Genomic DNA, 25,317 nt, shown 5'->3' on the forward strand with positions numbered 1-25,317 from the left:
GTCCATGATTATTTTTTTTAGTTCACACAGCAAGTGTCAAAACCTTTTCCAAGTTTCATACCATTCCGATGAAGTAAAACATATATATATATATATTTATTTAGACCAGTTAAATCTGGATTTAAGAGATGGAAGACTGTCAAACAGGTCAAATTTGGTCATGTTTTGCTACAATAAAATAACAGCAAACAGGTTTGGATTGTCACAATTTATTTATTTTTTATTTTATTTTTGGGGGGGATTATTTTTTTATGTTGAAAGAAAGCGTTTATATCAGAACCCTAAAAAAATTAACCCCATATTAACTGCAGCAATATGAATCTTTTATTATTAAATGAAAAACCACACACTGCTAGATAATGATAAACAAGAATATGAAAACCAGTATACATGAGATTGGCAAATTCTGAGGGAAATGCTTCTACATGCAATATATTTAATTCTGGGGTCCCACATAAACAGCAATATTCCACCTTTACTCATATCATACAGCTAAATTATACTTATTTACACCTTTTTTTATTATTACAGATGCTTCATGAGATACTTCACAGAAGAAACAAATGCACATTAAAAACACAAATCATAACTGCTTTTCCAGTTCATTACCAGGACTAAAAAACACACCACACATTTGTCTACAGTGGCATTATAAAAGCAAAATATATTACATTGAAAAACCAAAATCCAAACTACTATTATTTTTATTGAACAAGCCTATTCCACAGACAAAATGAAACAAACTCGCTGGCAGTCAACAGCAAAATATTTAGAATATATATTTAGATTTGTCTATAAAGCTGACGATTCACTTATAAAAAGACACGTGTGATTGACACTCATGATAAATAAAGCGTCCTGTAGGTGGCGCTCTGGGTTTACAGGTAGGAAGGGGATTTGAAGTCCTCGGGAACGTCACTGTCCAGTTTGCAGATGACCTTGTAGATGGCTTTCTTCCAGGAGGGGTCGGAGTCTTTGGAGAGGGAGACGGCGCTGAAGAACTCCTGAAGTGTGATTTCAGCGACCTCCAGGAATCTGTCAGGAACCTGAGGAACACATGTTTGAGACAGACCTCAGTTACACACTGATTACATAGACCCTTTTTACAAAATGTCACAATGTTTACTAACTGAAAAGCGGTCAATACTGCAGTGAGTGAACCCTCACTAGTGCTACTGTGATCAGACTGAGTGTGTAAGTGCAGTGTTTGTGCATCAGTCATCACGAGTGATTCTTCAAATTATGTGTTGAGAACAGCAAACCAAATCACCTTAGAAACACCTTAGTTACCAGCCAGAAACACAATGCCAGCACCTAGCAACAACCCAGGACACACTAGCAACTACATAACAAGCATCCAGAATGCCCCAGCAACACCCTAAAATGCCTTAACAACCACTCAGAACACCTATGCAACCACTTAGAGCCTTCTAGCAACCACCCAACAACCACCCAAAATACCCCAGCAACACCCTAAAATACCTTAGCAACCACTCAGAACACCTATGCAACCACTTAGAGCCTTCTAGCAACCATCCAACAACCACCCAAAATACCCCAGCAACACCCTAAAATACCTTAGCAACCACTCAGAACACCTATGCAACCACTTAGAGCATCCTAGCAACCACCCAACAACCACCCAAAATACCCCAGCAACACCCTAAAATACCTTAGCAACCACTCAGAACACCTATGCAACCACTTAGAGCCTTCTAGCAACCATCCAACAACCACCCAAAATACCCCAGCAACACCCTAAAATACCTTAGCAACCACTCAGAACACCTATGCAACCACTTAGAGCATCCTAGCAACCACCCAAAATACCCCAGCAACAACCTAAAATGCCTTAGCAACCACTCAGAACACCTATGCAACCACTTAGAGCCTTCTAGCAACCATCCATCAACCACCCAAAATACCCCAGCAACACCCTAAAATACCTTAACAACCAATCAGAACACCTATGCAACTACTTAGAGCATCCTAGCAACCACCCAACAACCATGCAAAATACCCCAGCAACAACCTAAAATGCCTTAGCAACCACTCAGAACACCTATGTAACCACTCAGAGCCTTCTAGCAACCACCCAACAACCACCCAAAATACCCCAGCAACAACCTAAAATGCCTTAGCAACCACTCAGAACACCTATGCAACCACTTAGAGCATCCTAGCAACCACCCAACAACTACCCAAAATACCCCAGCAACACCCTAAAATACCTTAGCAACCACTCAGAACACCTATGCAACCACTTAGAGCCTTCTAGCAACCATCCAACAACCACCCAAAATACCCCAGCAACACCCTAAAATACCTTAGCAACCACTCAGAACACCTATGCAACCACTTAGAGCATCCTAGCAACCACCCAACAACCACCCAAAATACCCCAGCAACAACCTAAAATGCCTTAGCAACCACCCAGAACACCTATGCAACCACTTAGAGCATCCTAGCAACCACCCAACAACCACCCAAAATACCCCAGCAACACCCTAAAATACCTTAGCAACCACTCAGAACACCTATGCAACCACTTAGAGCCTTCTAGCAACCATCCAACAACTACCCAAAATACCCCAGCAACACCCTAAAATACCTTAGCAACCACCCAACAACCACGCAAAATACCCCAGCAACAACCTAAAATGCCTCAGCAACCACTCAGAACACCTATGCAACCACTTAGAGCCTTCTAGCAACCATCCAACAACCACCCAAAATACCCCAGCAACAACCTTAAATGCCTTAGCAACCACTCAAAACACCTATGCAACCACTTAGAGCCTTCTAGCAACCATCCAACAACCACCCAAAATACCCCAGCAACAACCTAAAATGCCTTAGCAACCACTCAGAACACCTATGCAACCACTTAGAGCATCCTAGCAACCACCCAACCACCACCCAAAATACCCCAGCAACAACCTAAAATGCCTTAGCAACCACTCAGAACACCTATGCAACCACTTAGAGCATCCTAGCAACCATCCAACCACCACCCAAAATACCCCAGCAACAACCTAAAATGCCTTAGCAACCAACCAGAACACCTATGCAACCACTTAGAGCCTTCTAGCAACCATCCAACAACCACCCAAAATACCCCAGCAACACCCTAAAATACCTTAGCAACCACTCAGAACACCTATACAACCACTTAGAGCCTTCTAGCAACCATCCAACAACCACCCAAAATACCCCAGCAACAACCTAAAATGCCTTAGCAACCACTCAGAACACCTATGCAACCACTTAGAGCCTTCTAGCAACCATCCAACAACCACCCAAAATACCCCAGCAACAACCTAAAATGCCTTAGCAACCACTCAGAACACCTATGCAACCACTTAGAGCATCCTAGCAACCATCCAACAACCACCCAAAATACCCCAGCATTGACCTAAAATGCATTAGCAACCACCCAGAACACACTAGGCTTGAAACCACCTAGCAATGCCTTAGCAACCACCCAGAATGCCCTAGCAACCACGCAGAATCACAATGCCAGCACCTAGCAATCACCTAACAACAACCCAAAATACCTTAGTAACAACCTAAAATACCTTAGCAACCATCCAGAACACGTATATCCAGAAACCACTTAACAATACCTTGGCAACCACCCAGAATGCCCTAGCAACCTCCATAACACCCATGCAACCACCTAGCAACCACCTAACAACCAACAAGAACACCATAGCAACAACTAAAATTGCCTTAGCCACCACCTAGAACACCCAAGCCTATAAACCACCTAACAACCACCCCAAATACCCCAGCAACAACCTAAACTGTCTTAGCAATCACCCAGAACACCTATGCAACCACTTAGAGCATCCTAGCAACCACCCAACAACCACCCAAAATACCCCAGCAACACCCTAAAATACCTTAGCAACCACTCAGAACACCTATGCAACCACTTAGAGCCTTCTAGCAACCATCCAACAACTACCCAAAATACCCCAGCAACACCCTAAAATACCTTAGCAACCACCCAACAACCACGCAAAATACCCCAGCAACAACCTAAAATGCCTCAGCAACCACTCAGAACACCTATGCAACCACTTAGAGCCTTCTAGCAACCATCCAACAACCACCCAAAATACCCCAGCAACAACCTAAAATGCCTTAGCAACCACTCAAAACACCTATGCAACCACTTAGAGCCTTCTAGCAACCATCCAACAACCACCCAAAATACCCCAGCAACAACCTAAAATGCCTTAGCAACCACTCAGAACACCTATGCAACCACTTAGAGCATCCTAGCAACCACCCAACCACCACCCAAAATACCCCAGCAACAACCTAAAATGCCTTAGCAACCACTCAGAACACCTATGCAACCACTTAGAGCATCCTAGCAACCATCCAACCACCACCCAAAATACCCCAGCAACAACCTAAAATGCCTTAGCAACCAACCAGAACACCTATGCAACCACTTAGAGCCTTCTAGCAACCATCCAACAACCACCCAAAATACCCCAGCAACAACCTAAAATGCCTTAGCAACCACTCAGAACACCTATGCAACCACTTAGAGCCTTCTAGCAACCATCCAACAACCACCCAAAATACCCCAGCAACAACCTAAAATGCCTTAGCAACCACTCAGAACACCTATGCAACCACTTAGAGCATCCTAGCAACCATCCAACAACCACACAAAATACCCCAGCATTGACCTAAAATGCATTAGCAACCACCCAGAACACACTAGGCTTGAAACCACCTAGCAATGCCTTAGCAACCACCCAGAATGCCCTAGCAACCACGCAGAATCACAATGCCAGCACCTAGCAATCACCTAACAACAACCCAAAATACCTTAGTAACAACCTAAAATACCTTAGCAACCACTCAGAACACCTATACAACCACTTAGAGCCTTCTAGCAACCATCCAACAACCACCCAAAATACCCCAGCAACAACCTAAAATGCCTTAGCAACCACTCAGAACACCTATGCAACCACTTAGAGCCTTCTAGCAACCATCCAACAACCACCCAAAATACCCCAGCAACAACCTAAAATGCCTTAGCAACCACTCAGAACACCTATGCAACCACTTAGAGCATCCTAGCAACCATCCAACAACCACCCAAAATACCCCAGCATTGACCTAAAATGCATTAGCAACCACCCAGAACACACTAGGCTTGAAACCACCTAGCAATGCCTTAGCAACCACCCAGAATGCCCTAGCAACCACGCAGAATCACAATGCCAGCACCTAGCAATCACCTAACAACAACCCAAAATACCTTAGTAACAACCTAAAATACCTTAGCAACCATCCAAAACACGTATATCCAGAAACCACTTAACAATACCTTGGCAACCACCCAGAATGCCCTAGCAACCTCCATAACACCCATGCAACCACCTAGCAACCACCTAACAACCAACAAGAACACCATAGCAACAACTAAAATTGCCTTAGCCACCACCTAGAACACCCAAGCCTATAAACCACCTAACAACCACCCCAAATACCCCAGCAACAACCTAAACTGTCTTAGCAATCACCCTGAACCACCATTCAAGCACCTGGCAACTATTCAAAACATCCTAGCAACAACATAAAATGCCTTAGCAACCACTCAGAACTAAAATGCAAGCCCCTAGCAAAAACCCAGAACACCCTAGCCCATAATTTATTTAATTTATACAGCGCTTTTAACAATATAGATAGTTTCAAAGCAGATTTACAGTGATAATAGGAGATTACAGTAACAGAGATTGTTTTGGCGTTACAGCAGCTCTAGAATAAAGTTATTGTCCAGCTATAGTTAGTTTTGATTGATTGATTGAAAAAGTAAAAAAACGTTATCATCTCCGTGTAAACGTCAAAAACGTGAATCTGTGGAAACGGTGACGGCGTGCACATGCGTATTACGTGTTTAGTCTATAGACCTTATGTAGGCCCGCTCCTTTTCAGCGCTGCGCTCGTTGTCTTGTATTTTCACAGCGATCTTACGTATTTATGAATGAACGGCTCGTTTTAAAATCTTCCCCGTCAACTGATATTTGTTAAGACATCAACTTTAAACTTTACAATCCTCATGATAACTTGTGTTAACTCTACAGTAAGTAAATCCACTTCTCCAGCTAATCACTCCTCGACAGCGATGCCATAGAGATATACAGAGCGACCAGTTCTGTATAGTTCAAAGACAATATGCTAAAGAAGCTGCGCGCTCGTTTCTCTGGCGCATCTGGGGCCTCATGTATCAATCTTGCGTACGCACAAAAACTTTGCGTACGCCAGCTTTCACGCTCACGGTCGTATGTACTAACAGTGAAATTAACGCGAGAATGTGCGTTCCTCCACGCCAATTTCATGTCTGGCGTACGTACATTTCTCATTGTTTTTGCCCGTTGGCGACTCTTACAGGCAATGAAGTGAAGTTGCAAACATTACACAACGAATTGTTCTACAAGTCTAAGCATTGCTATAAATTTGCAGTTTATAAAATAATTGACATATATTGTCACATAAGCCTTATGGAAATATTTTCTATCAATTATGCAATTAAGTAAGAACATATAAAAGCATGCAAACTGATACAACCCTTAGTCTATGTCAATGACAGCTTTGGTTTAATGTCCACCTTTATATCAGACCATTTCTTTTTAAGGTCATTTAGGGTGGACGGTGTACAGTTGAGACATGTGTACAGTTGACAATAAGCACAAGTTATGATTTTTTGCTGTGCACGTGCATATTAGTGTCCTCTTTGATCGTGGGAAATTTGAACAACGGACGCATCTCCGATCCAAAGATATCGGGAAAAGTTTTTTTTTTTTTCCTAAGATATGACGTTCACTTCACCATGCACTCTCCACAATGAATAGCTTATTATCCTTATGTGACTGTTAAACGTAACTGGTATCACCACAAACGTTATTCTGTGCCCTAAAAGCTGCCATATTTCATGGTATTGTATCATGCAAGGTAATTGCAAAATCTAGAGAAATGTGCGAGGTGGCCAGCGGGGGATAGTTGAGACACGTCTACTGTACCCCCGATAGAGCTCTATTAGGAAACACACTGTTTAGTTGTTCAGTGTTATGATAACAGGTTAAACGTCGTAATTAGCCAGCATAGGACGCAAATGAAAATAGAATTTGATATTTGTGATATTTAAACTGTGTATTATTAATAAATATTGTTACATATCTTGTTCCTGCTTTATACATTTTAACCAGTGCTAATTTAAATAAAATGAATGAATATAAATGGAGGAATAAACAAAAATGTTGCCCAATTGTTATTTTCTTTATTTGTCTTTATTTTTTATATTTACAATGAATGGTTAGTTACCTTTACATCATTAAAAATGGATGTCTCAACTGTACCACAGTTGAGACACCACAGTTCGTTTCTACCTCCGATAGTAGCACCTCCAATTCACTTTCTGTAAAGTTTCGTTTCTTGCCGCCATTTTCTTACTGCTTTCTTTTGCCAAAGTGGACTCATTACCATATTTAAATTAATTTAATTAAGGGAGGAGACAGGGTGGGGCATTGTGCTCGTGCATGTGCGCTCAATTTTACGTTAACTGGGATGTACGAAGAGAATATGCGTGGGATCCTTCGTACGCAGAGATTCATACATCTGGGTTTTTTTGTGCGTACGCACATTTACAGCTTTGTCCGTACGCAATGTTTTAGTATGAATTCAACGCAAGTCTTTGTACATGAGGCCCCAGGTCTATAGGTATGCGCGCACGTCCTTGATCTTTACGCAGCATCTTTAATGTTCTCGTTTTAAACCAAATACAGTGTCAGAATCATTAGGTGAGCAGCGTGGATGGACGCTTTGATTGTTGCTTCGAACTTAACTGCTCGGAAAATGCATGAAAGGACAGGGTTCCCATCGCAGGAATCCAGGCGGCGCATCACTTTGAAGGACTCGGGCTTGTGTGTGTGTGTGTGTGTGTGTGTGTGTGTGTGTGTGTGTGTGTGAGGGTGGGAAGAAGGTGGATCTATCCGGTGGCATTATTTCCCGAAGAGTAGCTCCGCTTCGCTGTTGACAGTTTTGTTTCTCGTGCATCTCCAGACACAAAAGCAGGCCCTGGGAAAGGAATGTCTTGGTGCTGAGGTAAAGACAACTCTCTCGGCTCGTTCCCATCGGCCGGCCCGGCACTCTTGGGATTTCTGGCTTCTTTCGCATCAGTAGCAATCCGAATGGCAGTCAGGCGTGGCCAGGGCATAATCTCAAGTTGTTTTAGCAGATGCTGCAGCTTCCTCTTCCCACAGTTTGGATCTGGGATCTGGGATCATGCGCAGATACAGGTGCGGATCCACTCGCAGGTCAGAACGAGGACACCCGACTGAAAGAACCGGCTCGGACCAGCCCGGATCTCTCTGAGGCTTCGTCTACTTTAATCCGGATACATTTGAAAACGGAGTTTCCGTTTAAAAGCGCTCTCCGTCCACACTGGCGTTTTCAGGCGTTTCAGTGCGGATGAAGAACTTTTGGAAAACGCCTGAAAACGCTGAATTCACCTTTACTGCGCATGAGTAAACCCTCACAAAAGCTCACTGAGACGATACTGACGGAAAAATAAATGATCAAGTTATTGTGTACTTCTTCTGGCAGGGTCATTTTGTTTAGCTAAATATCTCCAGGTCGCTCTCACTCAGCATTATATGTTTGGTGTAAAACGCTAAAACTGCTCTCATGTTCAGCAAATGCGAGTGAATCCTGTCATCTTTGCAGGACTGTGATATGAAGAGTGTGCAAAGTAACATATTTTAGCAACTGTGTGAAAGTGAACAGCACATAACAGGCACAATACCGCTATAAACATCAATATCTATGGGTACAATATGTGTCACATGACTAAACTTACGTCATCGTTATCAAATACCTCTGTTTTCTCAGTCCACACGACAACACGAAACAGCGTTTTCAAGTTTATCAGCATTTGGAGAGCGTTTTCAAACTGCTTAATTTTCATTAATAAAAACACGGTCTCAGTGTGAACGGAAGGACAAAACGGGCCGAGGACTGAAAGAACCAGCCCGAATCTCTGAGACTGGTTTATGATGCAGATCAGCATGATGCTCTACGCTGGGATCCAGTCTTGATGTATATGGGTTTAAATATGTGACCCTGGACCACAGAACCAGTCACGAGTCGCACGGGTATATTAGTGGAAATAGCCAACAATACATTGTATGGGTCAAAATGATAGATTTTTGTTTTATGCCAAAAATCATTAGGAGTAAAGATATTCGTTATAAAAAAATTATTTTTGTGACCAAAATCGCCAAACATAAATGGACAACTTTAAAGGCGATTTTCTCAATGTTTAGATTTATTTTGCACACTCAGATTCCAGATTTTCAAATAGTTGTATCTCGGTTGTATCTGCATAAATCTCAATTTAAATAAAAATAAAAATTGACCCTTGTGACAGGTTTTGTGGTCCAGGGTCACAATTATCCTCTATTCTTACTAGAGGGTTTGTTTAATAAGGTTTAAATATGTAAGGTATTTTCAAGTGTAAATATGGAAGGCATATTGTTTGTACAATCATTTAATTTTCTTTCACCTTTTTTCAGATTGATTTATTGGAGTGGTGAGCCATAATAATAATAGTAATACTTATTGTTGGATACTTCCTTTTTTTCTCTCTCTCTCTGTGTTGTTCTCTTATTCGATTTTAGGTTATGTTTGTAATGTTTGAAAATGAATAAACACAAACCAAAAAAACATGCTATACGCTGGAGAGCAGTAACACACAACCCACACTAAATCCTGATGTGCATTTAAACAGTAACTGAACTTTATCTAGCAAATAATCATTGTACTTATGGCATTTATTAACAAATATGGGAAAGGGAAACTCCTACAAATCCAATGAAGTCATCCCCAAAATAACTGATAATTTTTCACTGTGTCTTTAGTAAACCTGACAGTAGTTTTTAATGCCAAAAGAGGGTTTGCGCTGGAAGCTGTTAGTAAATCAAGTAAGCTCAAGTTGAGCTCAATCGACTGCATTTATGGTATGATGTTGATTACTGCTAAAAAATTATTTTGGTTTGATCATTTTATTAAAAAAAGCACAACGTGAGGCACTTACAACGATGCCAATCTGTAAACATTAAAGTCCCCCTGTAGTCAATAATTTTATTCCTATCTTTGATTACCAAGTTTTTTAATGCTTTTAATGTTGTATATGTGTCTATGTGGTGTTTTTAATCTGCTTTAAGACAAACCATGTGTAAGTTCATAAGTCGACAGCATTGCTGAGTATTTCCTCCTTAAAACTGCAGTGAACCAAAGACAGTCTCAAAAACACGCTTTGAAATCGCTGGTGTTTCTGACGTCACAAACTACCTTGTAACCAATCAGATCAACGTGTGATCGTCAACCAGTGGATCTCTGAGTGGGTGAGTGGAGGCGGGGCTCATCTGCATATTCATAGAACCGCGCATACTAAATGAGGCAAGGGTGTCGAGTTACATTCAAGCTATTTTAAGGCATGAAGACATTTTTATTAAGGAAAAAACATTCAAGTATATAATTATGGTGATCAAAGATGAGTTTTAAGGAATAAAATTATTGACTACAGGGGGACTTTAACACATTTGACCATATTTACATCCATTCCACCTAAAACCAGTGCAGTGGTCTATTTAGTTTCAGCAAACATCCAATATTACGTGCGCAGATGTAAAGGCGTGAGTACCTGGAAGTCGTTGGCTTTGTTGTAGTGCATGTTGAGGGCGCGGAAGAGCTCGGACTCTCTGGTGATGGAGATGTCTTTCACATCGTTCACGCCGTCTATGATGGCCTGACGAGCAAACTTCTCCATCTGGATGTAGTAGAACTCTCGGAAGTTGCTGAACCACTTGATCAGCTGGGACGTGATGCAGCGATTGAACTAAAAACATGGGGAAAAAAAAGATAAATCAAAAACTATTTAAAAAATAGGTGTCAAATTGAGAGGGACTCTTATACGCTGTCGGCATCAATGTATTACATTTTTATCACTGGTCTGACAGCGCTCGTCAATGTCAGATTGATTGAGATGACCAATCATAAAGGAGGTGGGGGCTTTACGGTTCACAAAACTCAAACATGTATTCCAGCGCGACTCTGAAAACACCGTATCTAAACATTTAAAATCTGTTTGTGATTCAAACTACTCTACTTTTTTTTCTATTTTGAATTGAATTGAAAAAAACATTATTTATGTGAATTCGTAATTAGATGCGGCAAGAGAAGAAACATTAACTTAGTCGTTTCAGCATATTAGGCTCATGATTAAGAGTGAATGGTGCGTATTTTAAACATAAAACATACGAACAGCAGCGGTGTGTGAGACTCGAACGGTCATTTCGGGGAATTCAGTCATTTATTCTGTCCTGTGGACGATAGAAACATCTGTTACGTGAATGTCTTCAACAACACATCAGGCTATTTAAAAGAGTGCATTTGACAGAATATTTTAGAGCTGAGCAAATAACGTCTTCACTAGAAAAATTGCGCAATTGTTTTCCACTGCTGGAAGTCACAATTTTAAAATCGCCACAAGTTTGAGGTTTTCTATGACCATGTTTCAACGCTTTGACTATAGAGACTATAATGTGCTCTCATGATAGTCAGTGTCCGTCCTGAGAAGCGATCGGAAAACATGGGAAAACTGCATGGAGAGCCGGAGGAATCCCGAAATGAAATAAGCGTCAGCAACCTAGAGTCGCGGCACTACTTGTTTCATAAACGTTTGTTGGGAACACTTTATAATTATAGTCCGTCATTAATAAGTAACTACAGGTGAAACTTGAAAAATTTGAATATCGTGCAAAAGTTCATTTATTTCAGTAATTCAACTTTAAAGGTGAAACTAATATATTATATAGACAATTACATGCAAAGTGATTTCAAGCCTTCATTTGTTATGATATTTTGATGATTATGGCTCACAGTTTATGAACATTTTCAAAATTTCAGAGATTTTGAATTTGGGGTTTTCATAAGCTGTAAGCCATGCATACTCATCAAAATCATAACAAATCAAGCCTTGAAATATCTCACTTTGCATGTAATTTTCTATAATATATTAGTTTCACCTTATAAGTTGAATTACAGAAATAACTTTTGCACGATATTCTTATTTTTCGAGTTTCACCTGTATGCAGGACTAATGAGTGGCACTACATTAACACTTCAGCTACTACTATATTAACTACTATAGAAACAAGCTTAACTAATCAGTAAGTAATATCACATCTAGGAGATAGTTCATTATTAGGTAATAAATGATTACTTGATGGGATTTGCCTTATTAATAACTATTAACTAAATGACAAATTATAAAGTGTGTCGTGACATAATCAGTCATAATTTTTACTCTGATTATAGTCATAAAATGCATCACTAATTACTCAAGTGTTTCCTATTTTACCTTATTTTAAAGTCAAAAACATCTTTTCCTCTTTATAATAATGCTCCAGATCACTAGTAGTTCCTGAAGAGTGACAAGGCAACACTTGAGTAATTACTGATGCATTTTATGACCTCAGACACGTCAATGTTGTGATAAGTAATTAATTAATAATTATTTATAATTTGTCATAATTACCTATTAGTTTTTAATGATGACAATCTCATTAAATAATTATTGATTACCTAATCAGGAACTATCTTAGTCCTAAATGTGATATTACGGTAACACTTTATTTTACAGTGTCCTTGTTACATATGTTACATGCACTTACCGTAGTAATAACAGTAAATTATGCATAATTACATGCAACTAACCCTCAACCAAACCCTAACCCTATAATAAGTACATGTAGTTGCTTAATATTAGTCAGTTCTTAAATATATAATTACACTGCAACAATGACACCTTAAAATAAAGTGTAACCCTAATGTGTCACTACTCACTAGTCCTGCTTATTAATGACGGACCATTATTATAAAGTGTTGCAGAGTTTGTGTGTTGTGTTTGTTGTTATTCTAGCGCTGGCTTTCCACACTATTTTCAGCGACACACTCCTGTTTAATGGGCTGTGGTCACACCTCGTCTTTCCCAGCAATGTCTTGCACACAGAATCACATCTATCCAAACAGCAGATGAAACCGCTATTCACATCAGCCCTGTTATTACAACCCTGATCCGATCTCAGAGCTCAGAGCTGCCCAAGGGCTCAAAGACGCTTCTTCTGGCGGAGTGTGAGAAAGGGGTCAGGAGGAAAGTGGCTTCGGCTGACGGGAATGGGATCGGGCACTGGGATTAGTCCAGGCTTTGTGTGCTGTGACTTCCCACAGGAGTTCGCCGGGACTCTCCTTGCTCCTTGATTCCAGTTCACATTGATACGCGGAAGAAAAAATTCGGTATTATTAATTTTAAGGCCAGACAGGGAGTTTGTTGAGGTCAGTTTGTATAGAAGGACTACACGCCTGCACACATATATATTCATACGCGCACAACTATAGACTAAACACGTAATACGCATGTGAACGCCGTCTGCGCTTTCAGATTCATGTTTTTGAAGTTTACGCAGAGATGATAACGCTTTTCAACATTTGCACCTTGTAACCTGTTTCAAGGTTTGCGTTCTTGAGCAATGAGAGTCGTGTTAGCGGCCCATAAGAACTAATAATCTTTGCGACGGAAGTGAATCAATCAAAACTAACTATAGCTGGACAATAACTTTATTCTAGATCTGCTGTAGAGCCTAAACAATCTCTGTTACTGTAATCTCCTATTATCACTGTGAAGCTGCTTTGAATATATCTATATTATTGTTAAAGCGCTGTATAAATGAAGGAGACTTGATGGCTGACGATCAGTGGTCAGGAAAGCCTGTGACGATCCGGACGAACACACGAGACTCAGTGTCAGAAAGCTCCACATCTCATACAGTGAACTTCATTTTCTAGGCTGGTTTTCTGCTTTCTGTGTGTATCATTTGCTTCCTTAAAGTCCCCATGAAATCAAAATTGTAATCTTGAATCAGAATAACTTCCTCTCCCTTTTTTTTTTTTTTTTTTTTAATGGAATATTTTAGTATTTATGCTTAATGATTTATGGGTGCAGATCATTATTGTGTTAATAATCTTGACTCAGAATAAGTTCCTCTTGCAGCATCTCCTCTCTTCTCTGATGACGAGGGCGGGGCTATAACCTGTCACTCACATGAGATCAGCCAATAGCAAACCACAACCATCCAACCAGCCAATCAATTCCCCACACACACAATCAAGCCCCGCCCACATTTGCTCTTGTTCCAGAAGCGTTTCACTCAGATATACGGCACAATAGACTTTCCGTAATGGATTTGTCACATACTGTTGTGGTCATATTTGTTGCTATTGTTGGGTGAAGAAACATCCTCATGACTCATTCCTGATATAACCAAACCTTCATGAAACACTACTTTCAAAACCAATATCAGCTTATAAGCTTTTGCACTTTTCTAATGTTAGTCTGTGGAGAATCTGTGATTTAAAACAGAATTTAATAGACATTATCTAAATACACAGTAACACTTTATTTTGAGGTGACGTACTTACACGTTACTACATGTACTTACTATAGTAATAACAGAAAATGATGCATAATTACAAGTAACTAACCCTTAACCAAACTCTAACTTAACTCTATAGTAAGTACATGGTTAATTAATATTACTTAGTACTTACGTCACCTTAAAATAACGTGTAGCCAAATACACTTCCACCTTTAAAATAACATCTCTATCTATCTGGCATTATATCTTTAACATCGTTAGATCTGTCTGACCACATGATTCAAACTGAAACAGTTTCTCTTATCTCTCGTCAGTGTTTTATGTTCATCAACCTTAGTAATTCAATCTCAACCACACAATGTTTTACCGACACCAAAATATTGGTGTGACGAGGTTTAGTATAAACTGTGACTTTCAACAATGAAATGAGATTCTTATTTAATAATGTGCAATTTAGTACAAAGAACAAAACAAAACTGAATCTTATTTAATATAGTTCTATGTAATATATAATGTTGAACTTCAGGGTTTGGCTAATGGATAGCAATTGTGTTAATTGTAGCCTTAGAGAGGCTGTAAGCACATGTTTAGGCCTGTGGATAATAGTTTAACCTGTTAACTGTCAAATCTGAAGTTGATATCACAAAACGTGAGGTTCCTGTGAGATTTTGTTTAGGCGCTGTACCAAAGATCGCCACTGGGTGACGGACACAGTTTATTTTGTGAATTTTTTTTAGGCAGCGGCTATATGCACTTAGTGAAAATAGCCATAGATTTTATTTACACTATATAAAAATAGCAGTATATTCTATGCAATAAGTAGTAGTTAGATGCTATTTATTAGAGGTCGGCCGACAGTGGATTTTACCGATACCGATATTTAGCTTTGACCGCACGTGCCGATAACCGATTAATCAACCGATATTATTAAAATGGATACTGGATTAAAAAATGTGTTGTTGTACAATAAATGGTATGCAATAATAACATAGAGAGTAAATTATTATAGTCATTAAAATCATTAAATGGATTCTGCTTTATTGAGACAATAAAGCCCTTCCTAAACCTACCCCTAACCCTAAACACTTCATTATTAAACACGTTAGACACTTTATTTCCACTTGTTGAATATTTTCTTCATTTGTATTGAACATAAATGCCTCTCTGATCTGATATGTGATGGGAAAAGGGAGTAAGTGGGTCAGTGGGCGGATTAAGTGTAAATAGCCTTTTTTTATGCGCTCTTCTTTTACAAATCAATAGATTTCTGTCACAATATCACTTCTGTCAAAACAGCAACCAATATACCGCCTTGAGTCTCTGACCTTTCCGACCATACATGTTTTGCCAAGATTAGAAAAATATTTGGTTATAAAATAGTGAAATAAATGTTGTAATATGAAACTTGACACCGCTCACAAGGGGGAGGAGCTTAACAAAAGGTATTCAAGTATTTCAAGATGTTTTTCACAGGATGATTTATGATGAATACTGGAATATGTGATGGGGAAAGGCAGCGGGACACTAACAGCTAACGGGTTAAGAATTGTCTATTTAAAAACACATTTTTAGAAGGATGTGTCCCTCAATATAAATGACACTGATGAAGGGTTGAACCTTAAACCGTTTTGCACTCTTGCACTTTATTTGTGGCCTCTGGACAATAAGATCCCGTGGCCTATATTCGTGTGCGGATCTCTTTTTTTCTTATTTTTGATTTCCTTTTGGATCTACGCACCGCAAGAAGAAGATATCACTCATCAGTTTGGGACTAATGTTTGGCGCTACGCCTTTCCATCCTCTCGAAATGTTCAAGCCCAAATGTTTGGGTTTCCTGGCGGAGCGCCCGACTGAATGTGTGTCGTGTCTTAAACTGTTGATGTGCCGTCTGATGGAGAACCGACGAGAGAGTCATGAAATAACACACAAGCTTTTTCCTGTTGTGTTGACTCATCACAACACTTTATAAAGTGCCTCAGGACACGTTACACACTCACAGGATATGCCGCTAGACACACACACACACACACACACACACTATCCGCGGCTCAGCGCTCTGCTATTGTAGTGTGCTGAAAGCTGGCGGGCTGAAGGGTTAACGCTGAATAGAGGAGGTTGTGCTCCTCTCCACAGACTCTTTTGTCTCCTTTTGCTGACTTGAGAAACTCTTCTTTTAACTTTGTCAGAGTTAAACCAGCGGTTCAGGAATCGCCACCCCAACACACAGGAATATTTGCTCAAGCATCTAATTTAGTGTTATTTTCCTGTATTTCCTGAACGTTCTTTTCTGAATTCACAATCCATGTGAATTTTTTTTAAGCTTACCTGATTATTAGGATAAATATAGACTAAGATAAAACAGATACAAGTAATAATGTTGTACTTATATAAATATAATTGGTTTACTGGACACTCGTAGAAGAAAAGGTTATATATGGAAACATAAAGCTTTTCATATAAAGAGTGAATTCATATTTAGTTTGAATTAATAGGGTCCTATGATGACGATGCAGAAAACAGGAGCGGAATTTACTGGATAATGCAGAATTTAACGGAATTTGGCAGATTTTTTATGAATAAATTAAAAGCAGGTCAGTACACTTACATCAAATCACGATATAGACTAGTGTCTTTGAATATTAAACCTCAAAAAGACCATTTCAAAATGAATCCTGCATACATTTCAACACGTCAAAATAAAAGTTCGGTTTAACTTGAAGAAATTGTGACAGAAAAACGTTACTTTTGTACGGTAGCGTTTTAGGTACGTCTCAATGTGATAATAATACGAACATTTCAGTTTTCATTCAATAAATAAATTACATTTATTATTAAAACTTTATTTTTTAAGAAACAATCACAATTTTCTTCCTTTTTTAATTTTAACAGTAAAGCTATGTTGTGCAGCACTTTGTTTGACAAAAAAGTAATTTGTTTAAATTCATATGATTAAATGATCAATTCAATTAATGTTTTATGCTTTCATCTGATTGCCAGAAAAAGGCAAAAAAAAAAACATAGAAATGAAAAAAAGTAAAAAATAAATAAAAGAGTAATTGTTTTTATGAATTTAATTGATTAGACATGCTTTTTGATTATTAAAATTGTATTAAACTGTAATCCAGAAAACTTAAAACAGAAAACACAGAATTTAGTAAAAAAATAAAAACGGAATTAGAGAAAAAAAATTAAATAAAACCCTAAACATGCAATTTTTGTTAAACTGTTTTTATTTAATTGTTGTTAAATTGTATAAGTTTCATGATTTCAATTAATTAGACATACTTTTAGATCACTAAAATTGAACTAAACCATTAAAATAGAGACCAAAATTTATTTATTTATTATTTTTTTACGGCATTTGTAAAAAAAAAAAAAAAAAACTGATTTAATAGGGCCCTAAATTTAAAAACAATGTTTTATTAATTTTTAATTTACTTTTTTTTTAATTAAGCAGCTCATTAACACTTTTCAAAACATGAAATTATTATGAAATTCCTCCTTATATAGAACCTTTTTGGCATAAAGCGTTCTTTAAAATGGAGTCGAGAGCCCTGGAGTTCAGTGTACAGAACCCTCATTTTCTATGATCACAATATAGTAATGAACAACAGGAGAAGCAACACTGACCCATAATGTGATAGACACAAGTGCTCATGTAAATGAATGTGCTTTGTCCCTTTCGAAATAAAGTAAAGATAAACGTACTGAGCCATACTAGTGTGAAACACAGTGACATACCTTGACATCGGGGAAGAAGTTCTTGAGTAAGTTAGAGCTCGGGTAGCGTGTGTAGAAGAACATCAGTTTGGCTTTCTTCAAATGGTTTGGGGTCAGACCTTCCTGAATGTGAAGAGCGTCAAGGCCTCAAAAACCTCACGGTAAATAAAGATCACAGAGACCAACCTCGATTCAGCACTGCGCATTAACACACACTCCCAAACAAATACGCATCAATTTGTCCAATTCGTCGGCCCAAATGAATGAACAGCTCGTGTTGACCAGAGAGTGGATTAAGACACGACGGCAGAAACACAGCCACAATAATTAGATTAAGGACCTCCAATACAAGCCGTTCGCTCCATATCTGCCGATAATAATTGCTTTGCTGCAAAACACACAGATGATTCTCCTCAGTGAGGATGAAGAGGATCAGCTAACGTCCTTTTACAATACAGTCTCTTTTTAAAATACATTGTTTAGCTCAGAGAAACAACGTAAAAGACAAACACCTGCTATTAAACAATTTTGAAATAAATTTCCAAAGTGCATTACGGTATATAAATCTAATGTTTAAAAGCGAAGCACTCTGCATGCTGCAATATTGTGTGTGTATACATACAGTCAAACCAACATGTATTCAGACACCTTCAACACTTCTCACAGTTTATTCTTTATTATTTTTATATTATTTTATAGAAAATGGTAAATGGTAATGGTTTTGTCCGTCCTTCTGTTAGACTGTCTCACACATGAGTTATGTTGAATATCTGTCAGCTGTTAAATTTAACTACACAATTAGATAATACCAGTTTAGCTCAACCAATCACCAAGCAATGCTTCATTGTGTTCAGTCTGTGTGTAAAAAGAGCATTAGCAATTAAAGAAAACATGATCAGGTCAAAGTGTCTGAATCATTTTTGATCTCAAATTTTCATAAATGTCACTGGTAGTCGCTGTATGAAGAATATCTGGGTATAATATGTCACAGTTTACTTTATTTTGCTCTCCTCACTTACAGAAATGCACTATAGTGTCCTGATCACACTAGTGAAAACATATCAAAAATGGTTTCTGGTGTCTGAATAATCTTTGGTTTGACTGCAGATATATACATGTACGACTCTGGCCATTGATGGTGGTGTATAATGATGGCTGAGAGCCTGCTTTTCACAAACAACCAAAAGTGACCTCTCTCATCCACTCCGATCGCATCGAGAGTGCAGAAACGTATCCCGCACCTTTTCAAGTCCGAGGAGGGAAAAAATCAGAGAATTTCCAGAAGAGAAACTGTTGCTTTTTCTGCCTTTGAAAATTGGCTTTTGTTCCTAACAATTCTTATCAAAGCCTTGTATTCCTTTTTATTTGTCTTTTCCTGGACTTAAAGTCATTACTGAGCCCAGATTAAAGAAGATGCTACAATTTTCTTTGGGGTTATCGAGATCAAAGCAGAAATTCTCCTTGAAGTCTGCGTCGGTGGAACGGCTCACCGCTGCACTCAATCCTGCGATTGTTCGTCGAGCTGGAGAGCTGGTCGTTTGTTCAGCGCTATCTCAATGTTAACTACTGGATATTAAATAAAAACAGTCAACTAAACAAAGAGGGGGCTTTTCAGAAGCGGCTCCAGCTAAACAAAGAACATCATCCGTGGATGAAAACCTCTCCTGTTTCTTTCCTGCAAACAACTTCATGAAACTGTGAAAAGAGAAATCATCCGTGAGATTTCTTTACTACGTCTCAGTCGCAGCGATACGATTAAACAGAGGCTTTTCTCTGTCATCCGAGAAGCTTCTCCTGAGAAAAATGATAATCAATAAGACTTGCAGATTTGCAGAGTCACTAAAGACTGTTCATCGTGCAGATCAGATCAACACTCACACTTCTGACTCATTTCTGTCTATTCTTATGGAAACAGTTCATTAAGGTTTCATTTTCCATGAGTCTTTAGCCTTTATAAATCTCAGATTATGTTAATTTCAGCATTTACTGATCAAAAGTCAAAAGCTGTAACATTTGTTAATTAACACAAACAAATGATTTTCTACTATCTAGCATTAAACAAAATTAATAAATTGCTTGTACTTATTGCATGTATGTTGACAAAATAGACCTTATTGTAAAGTGCTGCCATTTTATGAATTTCAGGAGAGAGAAAAAACAAACCAAACAATTTATCTGGGAACGGTAGAAGGCGCTTCTTATACGGAACCTTTCGGCATTTAAAGAGTTATTTAGAACTCTAGAGTTCCGTTTAGAACCCTGAGAGCTTTCATCTCAGAGAGAGATCTAACTTCACTCGATCACTTTTGATATCATTTATTGTTCAGTTGTGGCATTAAAGGACTAAGGATGCACCGATATGAAAATTTTGGCCGATACCCGATAATTCTTTGTATCTGAAAGCCGATAACCGATATATCAGCCGATAAATCTAAATCCACATTTTTATATCATTTTTGAGAGCCTGATTATAAAAGCAAAAGTCTCATAATGTCCAAATCACACAATTATAATGATGTTCTTATTATAATTGTATGTCGCCTATGTGCTGCACATGTTGCACTGAACTGTATTTTCCTTTTTTGAAGTGATTTCAATCATATTTCAAGCAATTCAAAACCCTCATGTTGAACAGTGCGCATCTGAAGCGTCTCCGCTTAAATAATCCATTATGTGTCGGCTTTAATATATCAGACTCATTTTCTTATCAGGCAACATTAAAAATGAACACATATCGGCCGATACCTTAAAGGTTCCATCAGGCGCTTCTTATACGGAACCTTTTCGGCATTTAAAGAGTTATTTAGAGCTCTAGAGTTCCATTTAGAACTCTGAGAGCTTTCATCTCAGTTCACTCAATCACTTTTGAAATCATTATCATATCGGCTTTGATATATCGGCCACATTTTCTTTAAAAATGATCATATATCGTCCGATACCGATATATCGTGCATCCCTAAGGAAGACTTTCTTTCTTCTGAACTGATGTTCTGAGGATCGTCGGTCCCCAGAGCCTTCAGGTCGGACTGATACAGAAAACACTGGATAATAATGAAGTGTTATTTATTATTGAAAGGATATATTGAGGGCCATGAAGGAGCTCCTCTCCATGCTCTGCAGATCCGCACACTCCATCTTAACGTGCGGGAGACAGAGCGAGTCCACCGGGACCAGTCCCGCGGGATGATGGTGCTGACCCAGATGATGAGCCTTGGACCTCATGGCCACGCTTTCCCAGGAATGCTCCATGGAGTCCGGAGACGACCTCTCCAGGGAAGCGGGAACGCAGGGAAGCCCGGAGAAGGCCGAGTGCGGGCCGTATTTCAGGAGGTGCTCCAGGATCTGGCTGTCGTGTAAGGGAGTGTTGTAGCCGAACTGGAAAGGGGTTTGGTGGAGCGGGAACGGTCGCTTAACGCCCGGGATCATCTGGGATTGGGAAGGCTTACGGACTACTAAGGATAACGCTTCGGTTTGGCTGTCGCTTTCAAAGTGCTCCCTGCTGACCTCCTCCGAGTCGGATATCTCGGAGCGGGAGTCGTCCTGGCTCGGCTTGTACTCCGGACTCGAGCTCGGCTTCGACGCGAGCTTCTTGAAGACCGAGTCGATGCTTTCGCTCACGGTGCGGGTCAGCTCGCACTTCAGAGTCTCCTGGAGGTTCTTCACGCTGGATTCGCGGCTCAGTCCCGGTCTGGGCTCGCCCTCGGAGTCGTACACGTGCGAGATCTTCTCCTGGAGCTGGTGCAGGAGCCTCTGCATGCTCTGGAGCTGCTCCTTCAGCTTGTGGCACTCCTCGTCTTTGCTGGTCTTGGGTTTGGCGTCGGGCTCCTGGTGGAGCGGGAGCTTCTGCTTGCGTTTGTCTCGACGGGAGCGAGCGGATTCGCAGTCTCGTTCCGGATCCCCGTGTGATCCCGCCATTCCTCGGATGATGTTCTCCACGCGTGCGCGCTTGGCTTGCAGATGCTGCTCGACGTCCGCCGACAGATCCTCGCCGCCGCTCTGCTCCTCGTCCGTGGCGCCGGACTCGTTGGCGCAGTAGAGCATGTCGAGGGAGCTCAGCTTGCTGTGGATGGTCTTCCGCAGGAGGTGGGATATGACGGAGCCGCTGTAGGGAGCGAGAGGCTCGTCGTACGCGCTTCTGCGGAAACAAGGGAGCATCTGCTCGGATCGGTTGCCTTCACACCCGTCGCTCTGCTCTGCTGGACTCAGATTCATGCTTGCCACTGCCCGTTTGAGCCTTACAAATCTGCACGAGTAGTAAATAAAACCAGACATACATTAGGCATTGCACTAACTCTGCATTCTGCACCACACACGGCTGTCTTATCCTTTAATGCACACAAACATGTTTTTTTTATTAAACATATTCATTGAATTGAGAGTATTGTTTATTACATGTATGAAAACAATTCGGTTCACCTTTTTTTAGTAGTAAATAAAATCAGAAATACATTCGGCATTGCAATAACTCTGCATTCTGCTGTTGGTTTTCTATATAACGACACCTTAAAATGAAGTGTAACCAATATGTTTAATAAAAAATAGTTTTGCGTGCATCTAAGGATAAGACGCTTGAGGATGCATTTAAGGATAAGATTCTGTTTGAGCCTTAAAAATCTGTATTACTAGTAAATAAAATCAGAAACACATTAGAGATTGCAATAACTCTGCATTCTGTACCATGCATCAAATGCACACACAACTATTTTTTATTAAACACTGAATTGTGAGTGTTGTTTATAATCTATGTTTTACTCTTTTGAGATGATTCCTGTTATTCAAACAGAACAGATACATAACATAATATTATATTACATTAAAATAATATAAAATAACATTATTTCATAAGATAGTTACAAGAGCAAAAAAATAATATTGTTTTCATACATATTTAAAGTGCGTTTCATATCAGTTTGGACTCATCCACAGATTTTCTTCTAATTCTCTCTATATGCCAATCAGAATACATACTTTGAACGTTAATATTCAATGTAAACACGTGTTATAAATATGAAACATACACATAGCCTACATATTCGACTACGTGTCTCTTATGCCTGCTTTATTATGAAAATAATTATGTTCAACTTTTTTTTGAGCTGATTCCTATGTTATTCAAACAGAATTGAATAATAACATAATATTATATTGCATTAAAATAACATTATTTCATAAAATAGTTACAAGAGAGAAAAAACATAATGTATTTAATATATTTAAAGTGCATTTCATATCAGTTTGGATTCATCCACATATTTTCTTCTAATTCTCTCTATATATGTCGATCTGAATAAATATCTGTACACACTTTAGCACTCTTTACACACTTTGGACGTTAATATTCAATGTAAAAATACGTGTAAGTTAATAAATATGAAACATAGCCTACATAAACGACTACGTGTCTTATGTCTGTGACTGTATATTCGTTTCGTTTCATATCAGGACTATAATGAAGAATTACAACGTTCATATCGCAAAGTATGTTTTTTTCTCCCAGAAAAACAGGTAAAAAACAAAGTTAAGCCAATAAAATCGGCAGTTTTATGAGAGAAACTTCCGCACATGATGAGAGAGAGAGGAGAGGAGAGCGCGCGCTTACCTGTTGCTCCGGAGACGCTTGAGTGACAGTGAGCGCTCGGGGGGGGGCGCGCTCTGATCTCGGTCCGGTGGTGTGGGCGTGGCCAGAGCCTTCCGTCATCAACATGCCAGCCAATCAGAGACCAGACACACAGCCGAGCGAAAACAACTCGGTCACTGAAGTCGTTTCGTGGATTTTATTTTAACTTTTATGTGAACAATTCATTCATTCATTCATTCATTCATTCATTCATTCATTCATTCATTTTATGAAAATGTGATATACACATGCTGCATTGAAAAGATGAAATTCGTAATAGTATATATGATGATATTAACAAGCATACATTATAATGCATTACAACGTGTTATTCCATGCTAAGTTGTATTAATAATAATAATAAAAAAAAACAATAAAATAGTATAAAACAGTAGACAATATGTATGGTTCACAACAGTATCTATTGCGCATAGAGTCATTTCGTGGATTTTATTTGAACTTTTATTTGAACAAATCATTAAATAATTCATTCATTAATTCATTCATTCTATTATCGGAAGAACATACTTTTTTATTATTATTGCTGGAATTGCTGAAATGACAGGCTATTTGACTTTGATCTATATGCTTTGATATGGATGAGGTTGATTTGTACTTTTCTTGCTTCTCATAGGAAAAACAAATCTCTACAAAATAAAAAAAAGTAATTTCCCATTTATGAGTTTAATAAGGTATGGAGTTAACTTTACTTGAGATTACAAGTATATTTAAAATAATACATTACACACAGTCATGGACATGAACCAGCACAGTATTTATAAAAATGTGTTATACATGTTGCAACGAAAAAAAGGAATAATTCGTAAAAGTATACATTATAAACATGACGATACACAATGACCTTCAACAAGCATACATTATAATGCATTACAACATGTTACTATAGTATAACTATTTTGTATGTTAATTGTAACATAAATAGTATTAAACACAGTGTGTGTGGATCACCAACGTATATATTGCGCATTTAGAGTTATTAATGCAGATTGAATTTTAAACAGTTACAATTATCTTTACATGACATTTAATGCTACGCTACTGAACTGAAATAAGAGTAACAAATCAATGGTTCATTCCATTCGCGCTCACCCCTCTCTGATTCGTGATGGTATGTTCCGGACTGCTTCCGGATTGCGGCGGCGCGGTTTCCGGTTCTGTGCTGTGTGAGAGCTGCAGTGCGCGCGGTTCACCCCGACGACATGTTGTCCCATTCCCGCTGTCTCTCCCGGAGCCTCGGGCGCTCGATCACCGCCCTGCGGCAGGTACGTGTGTCTTTCCCCGTGTGTGTCCCGCGGAGAGACCGAACGGTGATGAGCCGTGAGCGTAACGACCGTTAATGATGACGGCAGCGGTAGGCCGCGCGCAGGCCCAAGGGCAGCAGGACACTCGCGCACAAACTCACACATTTACGTTATATTCATGACACTTACACGG

The 25,317-nt window shown here is 39.2% G+C and overlaps 2 protein-coding genes across 2 annotated transcripts in view; one reads left to right on the plus strand and one right to left on the minus strand.

Annotated features, from left to right (window-relative positions):
- Positions 1 to 233: 233 nt before the first annotated feature.
- prox2 (prospero homeobox 2) lies at positions 234 to 23,868 on the minus strand. Its single transcript, XM_081394117.1, has 5 exons — positions 23,845 to 23,868; positions 21,321 to 22,488; positions 18,267 to 18,368; positions 10,733 to 10,927; positions 234 to 1,046 (listed from the first exon to the last, which is right to left on the minus strand). Exons 2-5 carry the CDS (start codon positions 22,455 to 22,457, stop codon positions 879 to 881), a joined length of 1,602 nt encoding a protein of 533 aa, XP_081250243.1. The 5' UTR covers positions 22,458 to 22,488; positions 23,845 to 23,868; the 3' UTR covers positions 234 to 878.
- Positions 23,869 to 25,006: 1,138 nt separating this feature from the next.
- The window catches only part of dlst (dihydrolipoamide S-succinyltransferase), a 29,500-nt gene continuing 29,189 nt past the window's right edge, over positions 25,007 to 25,317 (plus strand). The window contains exon 1 of the mRNA XM_081394499.1: positions 25,007 to 25,145. Coding sequence (XP_081250625.1) covers positions 25,083 to 25,145 — 63 coding nt within the window. The 5' untranslated portion in view covers positions 25,007 to 25,082. The remainder of the gene's footprint in view (positions 25,146 to 25,317) is intronic.

This window comes from Scardinius erythrophthalmus (genome assembly GCF_964197995.2).
Source record: "Scardinius erythrophthalmus genome assembly, chromosome: 19".
NCBI classification, from domain to species: domain Eukaryota; kingdom Metazoa; phylum Chordata; class Actinopteri; order Cypriniformes; family Leuciscidae; genus Scardinius; species Scardinius erythrophthalmus.

Bases quoted from the DNA above. Each gene is read 5' to 3' on its own strand.
- prox2 (XM_081394117.1), bottom strand. From the start codon at position 22,457: ATGAATCTGAGTCCAGCAGAGCAGAGCGACGGGTGTGAAGGCAACCGA. The intron at 10,928-18,266 runs GTATGTCACTGT...CCATGTTTTTAG, and splicing joins ACTTCTTCCCCGATGTCAAG to TTCAATCGCTGCATCACGTC. The intron at 1,047-10,732 runs GTACTCACGCCT...TGTGTTCCTCAG, and splicing joins ACAAAGCCAACGACTTCCAG to GTTCCTGACAGATTCCTGGA.